Source organism: Megalops cyprinoides, chromosome 12 (genome assembly GCF_013368585.1).
Source record: "Megalops cyprinoides isolate fMegCyp1 chromosome 12, fMegCyp1.pri, whole genome shotgun sequence".
Taxonomy (NCBI): domain Eukaryota; kingdom Metazoa; phylum Chordata; class Actinopteri; order Elopiformes; family Megalopidae; genus Megalops; species Megalops cyprinoides.
In genome coordinates this window covers 24,176,384-24,194,490 of record NC_050594.1, presented here as the reverse complement: position 1 = coordinate 24,194,490, position 18,107 = coordinate 24,176,384, and the positions used below count along the sequence as shown (strand labels likewise).

Genomic DNA, 18,107 nt, shown 5'->3' with positions numbered 1-18,107 from the left:
TGTTGCAGGCCTCTCATTTACAAGCCAAATTTACGTGCGACTCTGACAACAATGAAACTAAGTGCACTTCAAGTGAAACAATAAAAAAGTACTTAGTCTTGCTGCTTTAAAAGCAAAATGACACGTTGCTCACCCTGGAGGGCCACCTCACCTAAGGCTGTGATAGGCCGGAGAGAACGCCGCCATTCCCCAGAGGCCATTTTAGAGGGGATAATGGCGGTTGTCTTCCCTGTTTAAACTGCTGAGCTGCTCTTTTCAAAGTGGGGCTGGAACTGAGAGGCTGCCACAATGAAAACTGTTTCTCCTAGCACATAATACAATAGCCCTGTGAATCGATACACCATCAGAAGCCATCAGGCAGAGGTTAAAAGGGGCAGAGAAGGGCTTGCTGAGAGACACCAGCTGTGGGAGAAATGATTTTTCACTCTCCTAGCTGTCAAGGATAGCCATTCTGCCACCTCACACCGTCAGTTATTGACTTCACTCGTAAATGTGAATGAAAAATTGGATATCGTGCCCCAAAGGAGAAATGGCAACAGCTGAAATTTTCATTACAAAATCAAATGCAGAAGCAATTAAAACCAGGAATTTCACTCTGAGTGTTATCACACAGCCAGGCCTCCGTGGCACTGAATATGCAAAACATCGGAGACCATTTAATTTACGATCTGGAGAGTCAAACTCACGATAGAAATTTCCCTCTCTTGAACATTCAAGGTGAAAGTTGCATTTTATTCACTCTGGCAAGCTAACAGCCCTACAAATTAAACCAAGACTTGAGTAAAGATCAATGCGATTGTCTATGACAAATACTGGACTCATATCTGATTTCCATAAATGATCGCTTTCTTTGAGCCATGCAATGTACCCCTGCCGACTCAATTACTCCACTTTGTAAATGCAGACAGCAAGATGTGAGAAGGAATGGAAAAGAAGGAGGGGGGGGGGGGGGGGGGGGAATCATAATTACCTCAGGAAGGCCTTCGATATATCTTACAACCTTAATGAACACGGTACTTTCATGTGCTGCTATTTAATTGCTTTGAAGTAAAGCTTTTAAATGAACAATGAACAGGTCGTGCGATCTGTTAAGACCTTGGGAACGTGCAACTGTGTGGAACGATCCTATTTAAGGGAGTGCCAACACACATCACTGATTACAATTTCACAACACCTGCAAGCTTCCTCAAGTTCCTCTACAGTATTCCAGGGTGTTTTTTTACATTCACAGGTTTAGTTCAGGATAATGTTTCCTCATTTCAATGTGAAGCATCTTTCTGCCTATGGAAAACCATGAACTCACACCATCTGCAGCTTGAAAATTTCCCAATAACCAAACGAAGGTAGGACATCACTACTCAGGGAACTGGTAACTAAATAAATGAGAATGAGGCTTTATTGAGGAGACTAAATTAATAACTCAAATTAGCACAATTTGGCAAGGACAATGGCACTAGAAGGAAATCATTAAATTTATTAACTGAATTCCAAACTAAATATTTCAGTGTTATTATTATTTTACATACATGTATATTTGTATTTCTTGTTTTGTATTTTGTGCTTCATACTATTCAACATGATGAAAATATTCAAAAAAATATACTCTGTATATACTATAATCCATTTTGATAATTTGCCCTGCCCCTAATAAACACAAATAATGACTCTGACTGAAGTATGCTATAATGATCTTAAAAAGCCTCACGTGAACAACTGAACTGCATCACACCAATGACTTCATAATAATTACGGAGCAAATCTCCTCTCTGTATTAAATCAGGGAGCTTGCATTAATTCTAATCACTGTGTGTAGCCAAGCTTGACAGGGGGCCCGGGGGGAGGCACGGTGCTATCCTCCACGCCCCTGCACAGGGGCCGGGGCAGCCAAGTCGAACCTTGCTCTTCAGGGTTCAGCGCCTCTCTCTGACACCTGCCTCTGCTGGCCCGTGCCGTTTTATCAGACCACGTGACACTAAGTGAACTTAAAGGTCACTGGTCTTTTGCATCTACAAGCTACTGCTGGAAGCTGGCCTTTTAAACCGGAGGGAAAATGCCAAAACGAATGTTACATGGTATTTACAGTTATTACCTTAAAACACATGGCTGTGTGTGTGCGCAAGTGTACGGGCCCGTGTGTGTGTGTACATGTGTGCCAGTACTTTGTGTCCAACCTAAGCAATGTTACAGTAGGAGGCAAAGTTTTTTCAGGTAAAACGCCACTTTTCCTGAGAAATATAAAGGTCACGCAATCCTTGAAAGTATGACTGGTTGTTGTTAATGCCTACTGGCAGAGATGGAGCAGAGAACACTTAAATAGGTCAAGTAGCAGGGGTGGCAGAGGAAAATGTTTATAATGTTTCTTTGACATCACAGTTTTAAAGCATTTGCTGTTATCCTACTGCTCTGACATCGAATGCAATTTAGAAACCACAAAGAACTCTTTTCAAAAAAAATCCTTTCATGCAGTGGTCTAGGTAATTTCACGATTTGCAAAAATCTGTTAAGACAGCTTATAAAAATTTGAACAGTTGAAGGTATCTGTAGAAATGCATTTGGAGGTACATCAGCACCGCAGAGCTGGGCAGTAAGTCTGCTGTGAATGTTACAGACAAGCAGTTTTCCTTCAAACAGGCAGAGTCTACACAAAGCATCGATAGCGAACTTTTAATGACCCTGTCAGCTCTCTGTGTAATACTCAAAAACCTCTGTATTAATCTTGGCAGAATATAAGAAAGAATGTAGTGCAGGTCAGAGCTGCGTTGTGATGTGTATCAGGCACACATTAAAGCAAAGAAGGTCCTTTCTGGAAATTAAAAACAGGGGGGGTTGATGGTTTGGGAGGTAAATGTGCAAGCAGAGCCCCCCTCCCCCCATACTAGTGTGTGTTGACTCTTCGTTTTAGTCATACTGTGTGGAGGTTGTGGTCGGGCGTCTGAAAGCACTCCCCAGGAGGGAGTCTTTCTGCACTGTCTTTTCTGCTCTCTGTATCAGGAAAGCCAGTAATGGAGAAAGTTATGGAGCTGTGCCCTGGGCTCTGCGCAAAAACATGAGCCTTCCGTTTCATCTCAGCTGACAGAACAACCAAAACTTAACTCATAAAATTCATCTACACTCTGTATTTGTACATAAGAAGTGGATGCTCTCTTGCATGTGACATGACGATATCACATAGTAGATAGGTAACCAGACCCTAAGTCAATTTGTTATTTTCAGGGGTGTATGTTCTCACCCATTCCAATACTGTTACCCAATAGTATTTTTTAATGAAATTTCTGGCTGAATCAATGGAATATTTGTCTGGATAGTTTCAATAAAATCCACTTACAAATTTATCCATTCATACAAATTCTAGAAAAATACAAAAAATATTAATATTAAATATCAAATACTAAACATTAAATATGAAATAATTCTCTTCTTAAATTTTTTGGCCAATTTGTCACAGAAGTTCTTTTGTGCAGCCACATTCGACAACATCATATTTTCCTTTTCAAAATGTATGGTATTACAAAGTGCATTTAATTTCATCTTATCTTAGAAGTGTAAGCTAGATAACTGACCAGTAGCATGGGTAGCATTAGTATAATGCTGACCAAATGAAGATAACATCCTAGCAGGGAAGCAAGCGATTTGGAAAGGCTTGGAAACAGTACAACCTGAATATCTAATTCACTGACAAATAGCAAGATAGGGAGTATGTGCTGTCTGAAGTGACCCCACATACAATATGATATCAGTAAAAGCAGTATGTGCCAGCAAGCTTTGTCAAACCTTTTGTCAAAAAAAACCTGCAGTGCTACTGATACACAACTTTCATTCTTTTTCATGTTTTTTGTACTGTCACTTTCACTTGAAGAACCTTTCTGGATTTTATACAGATACAGTGAGGTACCCTTATCATTCATTACATGAAAACATTGTGACAAATATGAAGGCAAAGGACAGACCCATATTACCTTAACCTGATCTCCAGCATCTCTAATCTGCTTGATGTAAAAGCAGAGCTTGGATAAAAAGCCTTACCTTGGATTTGAGGGTCCAGTACTCCTCAGTCCCATACTGCACATTTCGGAGGGATGTCATGTAGTCATAGCTGATAACAGCAGTCTAAAATTAACAGAATTAATAATGACATATAAGAAATGTGCTAAGACATTAACAGACATTTTTTTTATTTATTTAGCCTGCAACAAAGGTATCCCACAAGGAATATATGAGGAAATCACTGGAGCGAGAGTCAGTCAAAAAGATTTCAGGAAGCACCAAGGAAAGGGTATGGCAGCAGTAGCTTTCACTTTGGGTAAGTGTGTAAAAATGGGGACAAATTTCAGTATAGCTGAAGAACAGTTAAATCTCAACAACTTACTTTTCACTATAATAGACATGAACTAGCCTGTGATTTTCTACACATCTACACTATATTTTAGAGTCATTCCTTCCTCAGACTCATCCATTCCTTTAGCTGATTCTTACAGATCAGCAGTATTATAAATCAGCTTATCTACACAGTGAAGAGAGTCTGAGGCTACCTGGGGAGGCAAGTGAGGGATTCAGTTTGTGAGGCAAGGTATAAGAAATGGAAGGTAGCAATTAGAGAAAAAAAACAGTACTGCACTTTGCATTACGATTTTTTTGCTTTTTTTGCTTCCATTCCATTGTATATTTCACCCTGCCAGAAACAGAATTTCACAAGAGCTAGTGATAGCCTAGTTTGCAACAAAAGTACATTCTTCACAGAAAAATTTGAATGGAAAATTACCCCGGTAATATAAAATGAAATCATTACTTGAAATGATTACTTTTGGTGCTGGTTTGTAGTGCAAGAGAGGGTCATAGGTTACTTATAATCACAATATTGCAATTGATAATGTGCCCACACGCGAGTACAGCTGCCTTACCGTGGCTGCAGCCCTTCCAAATCTAATGAAGCTGATGTCGTTGGGATCCACATGCTTGCTGTACAGATAGAATCCAGAGGAGGCGAACACAGCCGTGGCCAAAGAGGACACCTTCAACAGCCGTCCAGCCATGGGAGGCACTGCAATGTAGAAAAGTGTACTTCTGCTAATACAAACTACTGTGCATCTTTTGACACGTATTGTACCAGCTATACTGAGAGATCTAAATCTTGGCATTCTGGGTTGGATATTTCACAAATATTTACCACTGGACAGTGAAGGAAGGTCTCGCTTAAAATGACAAGTTAGACCAATTACTTATCTATTTTACCACAGGTAAAAGAACTGAAAAGCAACTAGTGAAAAGTGAAAGGAAGTACAAGCCGCCAAATTTAGACCAAAACCTTCAGCAGGTGGAAAATCTCCCTCAGATACTGCAAGCATGGCCTCCGGCAGCCCCAAAAGGATCCCCACTGGTAAGCACGCTCCCTTTAACATCCCTGGCACAATCTCCTCTGCTCTTTGCACAGCCCTCAGCAACCCTGTCAGGCTGCAAAGGTATGGACACGGGCTACAGCAATGCCAACCCCTCCTGCTTGTCCCAGGCCAGGTCTGATACCCACTAACAGCCTATTAGGGCTGCCATCGCCCACCAGCATCCGCAAGGACGTACCTAACCTGCTTCCGAACACTATGCGCAGCCTCAGAGATCATCATTCATGAGAAATATGAATCAAGCCCCTTATTTGTGTGCCTATACACCTCCCCTCAGAGGGAGCAGTGGACGTTACCAAGGTTACCAAAGGTGTCCCAAACTTTCATTAACCAGTAATGTAGGCTTTATCTGCCCTCCATGGCTCCCTTTGGCCAGGCCCACATGGGCATAGATATCAAGAAAGAGGGCATGTGCTGATATCCCAGAATTCATTGTGCCAAAGGCTACAACAAGTGACATCACTCCACACTCTAGGCAAATTTGTATTTGTGAGAAAAAACTACATTTGGTTCATTTTATTTATTTATTTTTAATGTTATATTTACTTTTTAGGGGGGTAAATACAAACTTTAATGATAATACATTTTTGAATAACAGAAAGAGCAAGATAAACAAAAATGTTGGCTAAAGAAAAATCTGGAAGACTTTATCATAAAAATGATAAAATACACAATATACAATCATGACAGTAATAAATTGCATGCTCTAGTGCAGCAGCATACAGAAGCATGCTATGGGTCTGGTCAACAGAATATACAGATGTTTCATTGCATCTCAAGTTCAAGCAAGTGTGCTTTTTCATTCAGACAGCCAGAGGTGAATTTGGGCATGCTCGCTATACAGTTCAAAGTTGCATTTGACGTTTCTTGTGGACTCAGAGGTAGTATCTAGGTGCAATTTTTAACTCCAACTGATTTTCATGCACAAAATGCAACCAGATTGGAATCAACTGAATTTCAGCCAGTGTCCTTGACGTACACTCCTTATACATCATTTATGTCATTTATGTTTGTAGCTCACAAAACTCTGCAAAGTATGGCCAAACTCAAAAAGGTGAACAGGAAGTTGAAGAGGAAGAATCCAGAGGGAATTATGTCAGACCACCTAGTTATATTATTTAATGCATGAGACAGTGTATCATGCAGCAAAACATAACACAGAGTTGACAGCTTAAATATTTTACTGCTCTAGAAATCAGAGGAAAGAAATCGATCAAAATGGTGAAAGGTCAACTCCTCCTATTCAGTGGCTACAACACAAACGCGAAGCTCACATTCTCAATAAATGTATCACAAGACGACTTGCTCGCAATCTTTTTACCACAAAAAAGGGAGGAGGGTATTTCATGTGACTGTTCTTTTGCATGGTAGCGATTTGGCACACTTCCTCTTCAAAGGGAAAGGCAGCTGCTGTACAAGCAGGCTATGCCATTGCGTTTGAAGACAAGAAATTAAAAAAAGCTGATAAAATTGCAGAGTGAACATGGTATGGAGTGAAGATGAGACTGCATCCCATGTTTATTACAAAGCTCTCTCCGAGATCTTGCTCCCTTAGTCTTAATGGTCAGCAGTGATGGACACTGAAGAGTGAACATTTTTCCATAAATGTCAGATATAATCTTGTTCAGTCAGAGATGCTGATAGGAATGGGTCAATGGGAGAGCTCTATCAAAGACCAGGGCAATAGAGAAACAAACTGCATACAAAATTGCTAGCCATTATACAACAAAAAAACTGTTGGTCAGGGAAGATGTTACTTCTCTGTAAGCTGTTAACAGCAATTGTCTCAAACAATTTCAAATGGCCTTTGCCATGACTGTACCAAAATGAAGTTTGTTTAAAGCAGGGATGTTCCTTAAGATGATGACTAAACCAAAATGTGTGAACTACAATTCCTTATTGTCATCTTCACAATAATATTTATTCCTTAGTGTTGGAATAGCTGGGAAAGTACAAAGGAAGCTAAGAAGAGTCAGAGACAGAAGACTGATTCCATATGACATCATGCAGAGGAAGCGTTCAAAGAAACTATATCCAGCCAGAGCAGAATGGGACAGAGATCAATAATGAAATTAGATAGCGCCATACCACCTCGAGGCTTCGGTCTAATTTGGAAGATCTTGCACAATCTTGTGATTTCTCTATTCCAAATGAACCATATTCTCTCCACTTGGCAGAAGAATCTTGGAATACAAAGTGGAATTGAACACAAAACAATATGAGGAGTATGCCACCTTTACTGAATTGCCATGAATTGATCAAGCTGTGGGCAGCACCTAAAATGTAATGCTAATTCCAATGATCACATTCACAAAAGTCCTGCACACAATATCTGTGCATAAAGATATGGCAAAATGATTCAAACTGCCGTTATGGCACTCTGTTCTCTTTCTAAACTACACATATTATAGAGCATAATATACAGACTTGTTTTCAAACCATGAGCTGAAATATTCAATCAACTTTTTATTGAAAATGCAATTTCCCCATAAAAATATTTTTCCAAGATTGTGAAATGAATGTATGTAGTGGGAAGTTAGGAGTGGAGGTGTCTACTAAAAAGGCTTCACTTTATGTGTATTTATGGCTAGAGATTTCCACAGATCTTCAAAGAATAGAATAAGAAGTCATTAATGGCTTTCAAGGGTCATAAGCAAGTCATCAATATGTCATCAGCATGACGGAATGACCTTTGCTCTTTCCCATCTAAATGTGCTAGACAAATGGCAGTTGGTTGGCATGAAGGGTGACTGAGAGGGGCTGATGGAATCCTGCAAACATCTAGGGAGGAATGGGTGAGGTGTACAAACAGAGTCCTACCTGGACCTCTGATGACTAAGAGAATATTTGGACCATTTTTCATTTATGTTAAGGGACACCAATAAAGAGGTGCACTGTAAATCAATCTAAGTAAACCATTTTCTAGATATTTTGTAAAATATTTTCCAAAATAATTTTTCAAAGTATTCAGAAAGAAAAGAGCATACAACCTCATCAAAAACTTTTTTTTTTACTGTAAAAAGAGATGGCCACTTCAGGAGGCTGAACCACATTTAACATTGAAAAGTTGTCTTGCTGTTTTTAGCAACAGATACATTTTCTACACCCCATCTGATATTATCTAGGAAATTATATGTGAGAAGATTTTAGATGCACAGCTTGATGTTGGCTCAAAGCAATACCTGCACATTTAGCACAGATCAGGTGTGGGCTCTGCATGCCTAAGGGATCTCTGGTTTTCTTCAACAGGGGCAAATGCCTCGGAGAAAGTCTGAGTTAAACATATTGCCAAAAGGGCAAACTTAATGATTATTAGGTGATTTAACTTGTATGATCATTTTTACAAAACTCATTGGTGAAGCAATTTGGAAAGTAGTTATTGGTGCTTCCAGTTAAGCTTTCGATTCTGAATTTTAAGACAGTGAGAAACAAATTTAGCCCCAGAGGAGCCAGAGAATCTCTCAGATTTATACAGAGAAGCATAAAGCTCCCAGAGCTGGTGATTAACTCTTGCCTGTCAATGCTTGAAATTATGCAACTTGTACAAAACATGCTGCAAAACCTGACAGATTTGATAGGTTAACAGTTTGATATCTTCATATTCATATTCCTCATCCCAATAATCACAACACATTTGTGAAACGAGGGTTATTTTTTTTGCACTCCTTTCTAAGCACCATAAAATACTTTACTATTAAGTGTATTAAAATAAAGTCACAGCCTCACCCTGATACGCGTGTCAACATATTTATTATATGTGCGTGCGTATGTGTGTGTAGATATGCCTTTTGAGATGTCTGAACAAGTTTCCTCCTCTATGCCTATTCCAATATCCACATGTCTCATAATAGTGAATGTGCATGAATATGCCTACTACGCCCCATTACATAGGTATACTCTTTGTGTCAACAGATTAATGGAAAAGCTGCATTTTTCCTTGGAAATTAGAAAATCAAGTGGAGAAATGTACACAAATAACACCACACAACAGGCTAAGTGAGATTCCATACCAGTACGCGATTAACCGTAGGTAGCTAAGTATCAGGCATTTACAAAGATAGACTGCCTATTAGCCAGTCACTTCAAAACAGTCAATAAAGCATCACGTTAATGCGATTACCGCATCGCTGGTTTCACTAGGTAGAAACCGTACTCAGCATTAAAAGCATAATGTGATGCAATTCATTTTTTTCTAATCACATCTGTTAAATGATCAAAGCCTGGCATACCATCTAAGTGACAGGAGAAAGTCACCATACGCATGAACTTGACATCTAACCTGCAGAAGCCTCCTACCATTGGTCTCGTGAAACAATACCTATCTCGGAATTGTCAATACATATGTGTTATTTGACATAGGCTGGTTTTTCGTCTACACTCTTCATAACATAGGGTATCTAGCAAGATACCTGATTATTACTGTCAAAACTCAGATTATGCAAGATGTTTTGTAACATTGTAACGGGAGAACGACCGGGCTGGAGAAGATAGATATCATTATCTAGCTAGTTTAACAAGGACATTAGCTATCTTAAAAATGAAACTTAACTGTATAGCTATATATTTAACGACACATAGCTGAAAAACAACACAGATTATAAAATAATTCCCGCAAGGTGTCTCAATTTAATTTGAAAGTTCACGTTACTCACCGGTTTCCACTGACCTCTCAACTCTCGCCCTATCCTCTTGATTGGGGATTTGCAAGGCATGACGGGTAAAGTAGTTTTTAAACCTTACGCGGCTTTAAGAAACTTGCCGGTAAAGTAACGACGCTTCCACGCTTCTTAATTTCCCCCTTTCAGAGCGAAATTTTTTTCCTGTCACACACTTAACAGTCGATTTAAAATCTGATACCTCTTCAGAAATTTGAACAACAGATATGAATTTGTAAATTGAAACAACAACCCAATATGCCACACGGCTATGTGACGTCAAACGAAATCGGAAGTGGTACTGGGAAAATAAAGATGTCGCTAGCAAGGTGAGTTTCATGTAATGCGGGTTTCGCCCGTCTTTTTTGTAGAAAAAGCCTGCTGACTGAAAATATGTTGTTGCGGCTTAATACACCAACACGTATTGCTTTTATTTATATAATCACTCTGCTGCAGTACAGCTAATTGCTACTTAATCATTTTAACTGATTGCGTCGTATTGTTCTCTAACTAGGCCGCACGACCAAGCTGCTAGCAAGTCTCTCGCGTCACATAGCTGGCGAGAGACGCTTCTGGTTTTAAATTGCATTTTGAATGTATAATTGGTTAGCTATAAGAGCTGTATTTTTTATAATAATGGATACGTATCCACACTGTGTTGTATTTTGGCAATTTCAAGTGGCATTTCAAGATAAATTTAGGTCCTGCATTTGATTGCACGAACTAGGAGCTAATCCATGGAGCCACACTGAATACGACACGTTAGCTATGTAGCCAGTTTGCTCGCTAATGTCCAGCAAATGTTCTTTGTCAGTGCTGCTTGAAGTAATTCTGATTAGTTAGCAGGAGAACGAGATCATATATTGACGAGTTAGGTAGCTAACCAAGTAATGTAAATGAACGTAGCTGGTTTGATTGTGGCATGGCAGCGACATGTAATTAATTCCTATTGTAACTGTTTAGCTAGCTGGTTTGGATTTTGCATTGAAGCAAAGGTACTTGTTGTTAGCGAGATGGCTATGGGTTAGCATTCTCTTCAGCTAATATGTCTAAGTAGCCAGTTTCGTCGCTGGAGTTACTAATGTCTGGATTTGTAAACGGATAATGTAGAGAAGTAATGATGAAGACAGTGAAGTGAAATCATGTTATGCTAACATTCAAATCGGTGTGTGATGTGGTATGTGCAGCTTTCTACCAGCGCCTACGCAGCTGTCCCAGGATCAGCTGGAGGCAGAGGAGAAGGCCCGAGCTCAGAGGTCCCGATCGACAGCACTGGTGTCTTCACGCAGAGAGCCGCCCCCATATGGCTTCAGAAAGTCTTGGGTGCCGCGGACCCTGGAGGTATGGGTGTAAACATCCTTACAGAAAGTAAACAGCCGACATTTCTACCATGATAAATTATTCGCTGCTCTGAAAATCTCTGAAAATGCCCCATAACAAGGAGCTTGTTTCGAGAAGCTAGTTCTAATATAAAACCTTAAGCCACCCAGGCAACCCATGTGCCGCTAAATAGTTTTCACTCTGCCTCTATTTTCCCACCACCCCATACGTGGCATTTAAAAATGGCTACATACTGCAATTACTCAATCTCGGTAAATCAGCCAGCCAGCCTACCAGTTAAAATATCAGTACATTAAGGAGCATCTCTGTTTGAAAGTGTTTTTAAGTGGATTGCTCTCCAGTTGTATCTCTCCCATCCTGTTTAATTGTACAGCCTGCCCTTTAGCTGGCTTTAACTGTAGTATTTAAATGTAACAAACAGTTGAATGTCATTGAGTAATGCTAGCTAAATAACGCTGTTCCTTAATTGCCTCTTATGAGCTCTGCATTTCCACATTGGCTCCACTGATCCTTGATCATGATGTTTCTTCACAGAATTTTGACATTTTATAGAAGTCTATAGCTGCATTTGCTCAAGACTCTGTTCTTGTGTTTTAAAATAATACTAAAATGTTCAGCTTTCTTGGATGCACATGGTAGGCTGTAGTCAGTAAGAAGATTTCAATTGCAGAATGACAGCTGTATCTGAAACTGGGTGTCATGCTTGTGCATATACTCCTTGATTCTGAGGTTATCCTCTATATAGATGGGTTGACAGTAGCCTTGCTTGTTCTTTGTTGGTTACATTTGATAGTAACACTGATGTTTGTGCCTCAGGACTTTGGGGATGGAGGTGCTTTCCCAGAGATCCATGTGGCCCAATTCCCCCTGGACATGGGCAGGAAGAAGAAGACCTCCAATGCTCTGGCAGTTCAAGTGGATTCAGAGGGGAAGATCAAATATGATGCTATTGCTCGGCAAGGCCAGGGGAAGGACAAGGTGCGGTTACTTTCTTTCTCTCAATTTCTTCTTCTGTATTCAAGAGATTTGCAGAATTCAGAATTTCATATAGTGCGTATTTCGTGTTGGTATATGGGCAGATAGAAAACGAGAATTATTTAAAGTATTGTGTTTGCAAAATTCAGGAACTCACAAGTATTGCCTGATCATGCTCTCGATTGCAGATCATTTACAGCAAGTACACAGATCTGCTTCCAAAAGAAGTCTTGAATGAAGATGACCCAGAACTTCAGAAGCCAGATGAAGACGCAGTCAAAGAGGTGAGAGCTGTAGGGGAGTGTTGCAAAGAGGAAATTTTGGGTTTATTCAGAAGGATAAGTTCCCAGCTTTGTAGTGTTGCTGCAGTCAAAGGCAAAGCACCCCTTGTTCCTGCAAGGACTTGGTCTTGAGATTGATGGAAGCAAGTAAATGTCGGAGGAATTCGACTGGTTTGTGCATCACTGGTTATCGTTTCCTTTGATACTTTATCAGATGTGAGCAGAATCAAATGTGAGCTGACGTTGACCCCAAAGTGTTAAAGGGAATGTGTGTTCTTCCCGTGTAGCTGACAGAGAAGACTCGAGCAGCGCTTGACAAGCAGGTCTCCCAGAAGATAGCTGCCGCCATGCCTGTGCGCGCTGCAGATAAGCAGGCTCCAGCGCAGTACATCAGGTAAGAGACACAAGGCTTCTAACACACGCAGGTCTTTGTGAAGAACAAAGCGGCAGCAGCCTTCTGTTGCCTCTGGAACTGCTGACTAACAGTTGAGTCATGAAAGGCTTGCTACTGCTTGGTAAAACTTCATCTGCCCTGAGACTGTATGAATCCCTTTTATATACTTAGCAATAAAACGGTCCCAGATTTTGAGAGCCGTTTCTAAATGTTCCCTTGAACAGAGTGTTTTGAAGTACAAACCTTTCTGGTTCTGTTTATTTTTAAAATATCTTTTCATTTACTGTAATAAGATGCAATACAGATTTTTTTTCCCCTGACTTAAATCCTAAGATAGACATTACATTCTTTTTCAGGTACACACCATCACAGCAGGGAGTTGCATTTAACTCGGGCGCCAAGCAGAGGGTTATTCGGATGGTGGAGATGCAGAAGGACCCCATGGAACCACCACGTTTCAAGTATGTGCAACATTATTGGTTGTCACTTACTGAACATTTTCTGTGTGCTTAAGGAGACAAAAGCCCCTCTTGTGCAGAGGTTCATGCAATGTAAATGTTCATGTTACAGGATCAACAAGAAGATTCCTCGTGGACCTCCCTCCCCCCCTGCGCCTGTAATGCATTCCCCGAGCAGAAAGGTACAGTTTTTCAGATGAGTTTGTAATGAAGTGAAGTCTGTCGAAACTTGCTCTTTCACAGCAAAGTCTTTCTCTGAAGGGCAATTGCACATGTACTGTTTGAATACCATTGTGGAAATGGAGTGAATCAATGGCATTCAAATTCTTGCCTTCTCCTGGAGAAAATTCCTTTATTCCTTTGTTAGGTTTTGCAGTTTTCATTTTTCAACAAAACAAGGGAGCTGACAGATCAATAGAGTGTATTTGCATGCTGGGAGCTTTCTTTCAGAGCAGAAGCTACATCACATTTAGGGCAGCAAACAGCATTTTTACCAACGTGAAACCAAACAAAGGTGGCAATCCTTTTTTTTTTTTACATAGGAGCCCTCCATCAGATCAAGTTATCAATGCCATTTTATAGAGCTGCTTGATTGCACCCAAAAACCCAGTCTCTCACCTATCGACTGATAGAGCAACCGACTTCACAGAGAAATAACAGTAATGTTGTTATACTACTAGATGGCAAAATGCATTAATCAGTCAGTCCATCTAAGTGGTCTCAGCCTCTGAACATTGCCACTTTTTTCTTAGTACTTATGTGTGATGTCTTTTCAGATGACTGTGAAGGAACAACAGGAATGGAAGATTCCACCATGTATTTCAAATTGGAAAAACGCTAAGGTAAATCTGAAGTTATATTAACCTTAAGAGTTGAAAGGCAATTTTGACATAAACCAGTTTATTCACATCAATTCACTGTTGAATTTGTTTTTTTTAGGGGTACACGATCCCTCTAGATAAGCGTTTAGCTGCTGATGGGCGGGGGTTACAAACAGTTCACATCAACGAAAACTTTGCCAAGCTGGCCGAAGCCCTCTACATTGCAGACAGAAAGGTGAGTTCCATACACCTTGAAAAACTTGGTCTGCTTTAACGGGTTTGTTTGACAGGGACATGATTCATTAATGCATGTGCACTGTTTGACCCCATAGGCTCGAGAAGCAGTGGAGATGCGTGCACAGGTGGAGAAGAAGATGGCGCAGAAAGAAAAGGAGAAAAAAGAAGAGAAGCTCAGAGAGCTGGCTCAGATGGCCCGAGATCGCAGAGCTGGCATCAAAGGCCATGGGGATAAAGGCACGTACAGATAACAGGGGAAAATGTAGCTGAACCATGTGCCACACAGATCAAGTGCAGAGAAAATCCCTCTTAAAATACTCACATGGGCACATGCTTTGCGGCACAGGTGGAATAAAGGATAACGGTCATTTTTTTAAAGCTGTCTGTCCCCTTTATGTTTGAGTGCACAAAAGGTAACAGATGCATGTTGACACCGGTCTCCCAGCTGATTGTTTTCCCCCTCTCCTCAGGTGCGGAGGACGGAGAGGCGAGAGAGCGTGACGAGATTCGTCATGACAGAAGGAGAGAGAGACAACATGACCGGAACATATCCAGAGCTGCCCCCGATAAGAGGTATATGTACTTTTTAACACATAAGTCAATTGCTCAAAGGCAAAGCTAATGAGAAGAAAGCTTAATCTAATTCCAATACTGTGCTTCCGTGACCATAAAAATGTTATTGTATATGCGTGTGTGTAATATATATATATATATACCCATACACATTGATTGATTTCAAAAATCAATCAGGAACAGCTATGTGATTAGGAAAAACTAATCTGATCACAGTTCAGAACTGGTGTTGAACATAAGTGTGTGTTCCATTGTCAAGCTTTCAATGAAATTAGAACAGTAACTATAACTGCCCATTGATAATGGTTGTACATACATTTCATATAAGCTAGATAAATACAAAATAATTCAATCATTTCATGAGTTTTCAGGGTGCAGAAACAGTTCAATGCTAAATTGCATGACTGAACAGTTGTCTCATTGCTGTTCATTAACATGTTGCTGCTGTCCTCCATTCTGCCAAATTTTGCTTCTCTGAATATACAGGGATTTAACATTAATAGTATTTATTTAACATATATAGTATAGGTAATGATTAGGTAATATGATAAGTATACTCGGTAAAGAATTACTTTAATTCTGGATGATGAAGTAGGCTGTAAAAGATGAAAACTGTACACATTTAAAATGAGGACAGATGAGATTTGTTTTATCATATTGTTTCAGCTTTCAATGCATTTAAATTTTTAGCATTGGCATTGCAGAATATGTAATGCAGGTTAAGAGCAATCGACCAAGAAGAAATAGGTAATCCAAATGAACAGGCTGCAGACAAATTAAAATCATCCAAATGGAAAGTGTCACCTTACTTTTATTGATGGCAGGGTTTTGGCACTATATTCAACACAGCTTTTGAGATTCTGCTTCATATTCATGTACCTAATTTGGAGGATTGTGTTGCTCAGATGTGTTTTAACATAGCCTTGGTTTGTGTTTGTTCACACAGGTCAAAGCTGCAGAGAGATCAGGACAGAGACATCAGCGAGCTCATCGCACTGGGTCAGCCCAATCCACGGCCCTCCAGCGAAGCGCAGTACGACCAGCGCCTTTTCAACCAGAGCAAGGTACAGTGGCAGTGTTGCCATGGAAACATGAGGTTAGACCGGTCATGGAGGATAGTCAGCCTGAACCAGCATGTTCAATGTGTCCAATCTCTTGACCACAGGGCATGGACAGCGGTTTTGCCGGTGGAGAGGATGAGATCTACAACGTGTATGACCAGCCCTTCAGGAGCGGCAGAGACATGGCCCAGAACATCTACAGGCCCAGCAAGAATGCAGACAAAGACATGTATGGGGATGATCTGGACACACTCATGCAAAGCAACAGGTAACGTATCATGAAGATACATAATGGTATTAAAGTGGTATTGTCTGAGAGCGTATGGAGTAATATGGAAGAAAAAATTTGAGTTTTGCTTTTTTTTCCTTAAATGGAAAATGTTGAAAAGTAATCATAATATTACATGCCACCTGATGTCTGTTTTCAGGTTCGTACCCGACCGAGAATTCTCTGGAGCGGACCACAGCTCCCGTAGAGATGGTCCAGTTCAGTTTGAGGAAGATCCCTTCGGTCTGGATAAGTTCTTGGAGGAGGCTAAGCAGCATGGTGGATCCAAAAGGCCATCCACCAGCGGGCGCTCAAAGGATTACGACCACGACAAAAAACGCAGAAAGGAGTAGAGTGTTTGTGATTTTCACACCTTTTCTACCAAGGGGGTGGGGTCTAAAACAGTGTAGGTGATCGTTGTCTTTTAACACGTACTCAGATTTTATACACAGGAAACACCGTGAACTTGAATTCTTTTTTTTATTGGCTAATTTTGCTTTGTAATGAATTGGTGTTTACATGCTGTCAGTGTACTGGATGTAAATGCAGTTATAAGTATACCCCTGTGTTGCATTGTCAGCAAAATAAAACACCTGTCAAATATGTCATTCCTGTAGTTAAGCTCCCTTTAAGTCAAGCACCATGAAAATGACCAGAGTTTTGTTCCTGCTTTTTCTTTCTTGAGTAGAAAGGCAATAAACCTGTATACCAAGGTAGATTATATTTACAAATATTTTATGTACAGTATCACAATAAATATGTTGCATATGTGGAAAAACATTAAAATGAGGGCTTTATTCATATAATGGTTTGTGTCCACAACAACAGAACCTTGAGTCGGTAGCCAGTCGATTTCTGTCTTTGTAGCAGAAGATTTAGCTTCTGCTACAAAGCTTCACAAAGATTCACAAATCTTAAGCAGGGTACATCCTGTGTAACATTTCTTCAAATAACTCCTTTTTTGGTGACATTAAAACAATGTACCAAGACCCATGCAGACATGATATGACATCTGTAATTGCTGTTGTACAGTGGTTCTCGACAGAGCCATAACTCTGCTCCATCACCTTCAATGATTGGTGGTTTCTTAATAGGGTGCACGCTGCCTCCCACAGTGTGAAAACACAATCTCACAGAGGCCTGAGTGGAAGCCTATCTTTGCCCTGTAAAAGACTAAGATAATTTCAGTAAAAGGTGTTTGAAAAATGAAAACTGAAATCAGTTCCTGTGTTTATAGCGTGAAAACTCGCAACATTGCTCGGTGGCGTATCTTAATTAGCTGTGTGGCTAGTGTAAATACAGCATTTCAAACATTCGCAGTTTTAACAACCCTTAACAAAATGCCATTATGCTAGGCTATGAATTTACCTTGCGGAGTACAAGGAGATAGATGGCAATCCACTCATCACAAATTTGACACTAATGTATATCTTGACTGCAACAGCATCAATGTGTTGGATTACAATCTGAAAGGAAGAACATTAACCCTTCGGCTGGCTAGCATAGTGACAATGTCATACCAACAAATAGTGTCATTTTTTTATTAAAAATATTCGCTCAAAACAGCCATTGCATCAATTACTGCAGGGATCAGTTCTGCGCATGACATCTGTAGAATACCTGATCATTATGCAAACTGGATGTTGCTTC

General features: G+C 40.2%; 2 protein-coding genes across 2 annotated transcripts in view; one reads left to right on the top strand and one right to left on the bottom strand.

The window, feature by feature from the left end:
* adck1 (aarF domain containing kinase 1) overlaps positions 1-10,069 on the bottom strand; it is a 139,015-nt gene extending 128,946 nt beyond the window's left edge. Inside the window, exons 1-3 of the mRNA XM_036542650.1 lie at positions 10,046-10,069; positions 4,899-5,038; positions 4,024-4,107 (exon numbers count right to left, since the gene is read on the bottom strand). Coding sequence (XP_036398543.1) covers positions 4,024-4,107; positions 4,899-5,030 — 216 coding nt within the window. The 5' untranslated portion in view covers positions 5,031-5,038; positions 10,046-10,069. The remainder of the gene's footprint in view (positions 1-4,023; positions 4,108-4,898; positions 5,039-10,045) is intronic.
* Positions 10,070-10,352: 283 nt separating this feature from the next.
* On the top strand, positions 10,353-17,257 carry LOC118787026 (SNW domain-containing protein 1). Its single transcript, XM_036542420.1, has 14 exons — positions 10,353-10,377; positions 11,236-11,389; positions 12,206-12,367; positions 12,553-12,648; positions 12,933-13,039; positions 13,396-13,500; positions 13,610-13,679; positions 14,274-14,339; positions 14,437-14,553; positions 14,651-14,792; positions 15,026-15,128; positions 16,075-16,192; positions 16,294-16,457; positions 16,618-17,257. Exons 1-14 carry the CDS (start codon positions 10,364-10,366, stop codon positions 16,808-16,810), a joined length of 1,611 nt encoding a protein of 536 aa, XP_036398313.1. The 5' UTR covers positions 10,353-10,363; the 3' UTR covers positions 16,811-17,257.
* Positions 17,258-18,107: the final 850 nt, after the last annotated feature.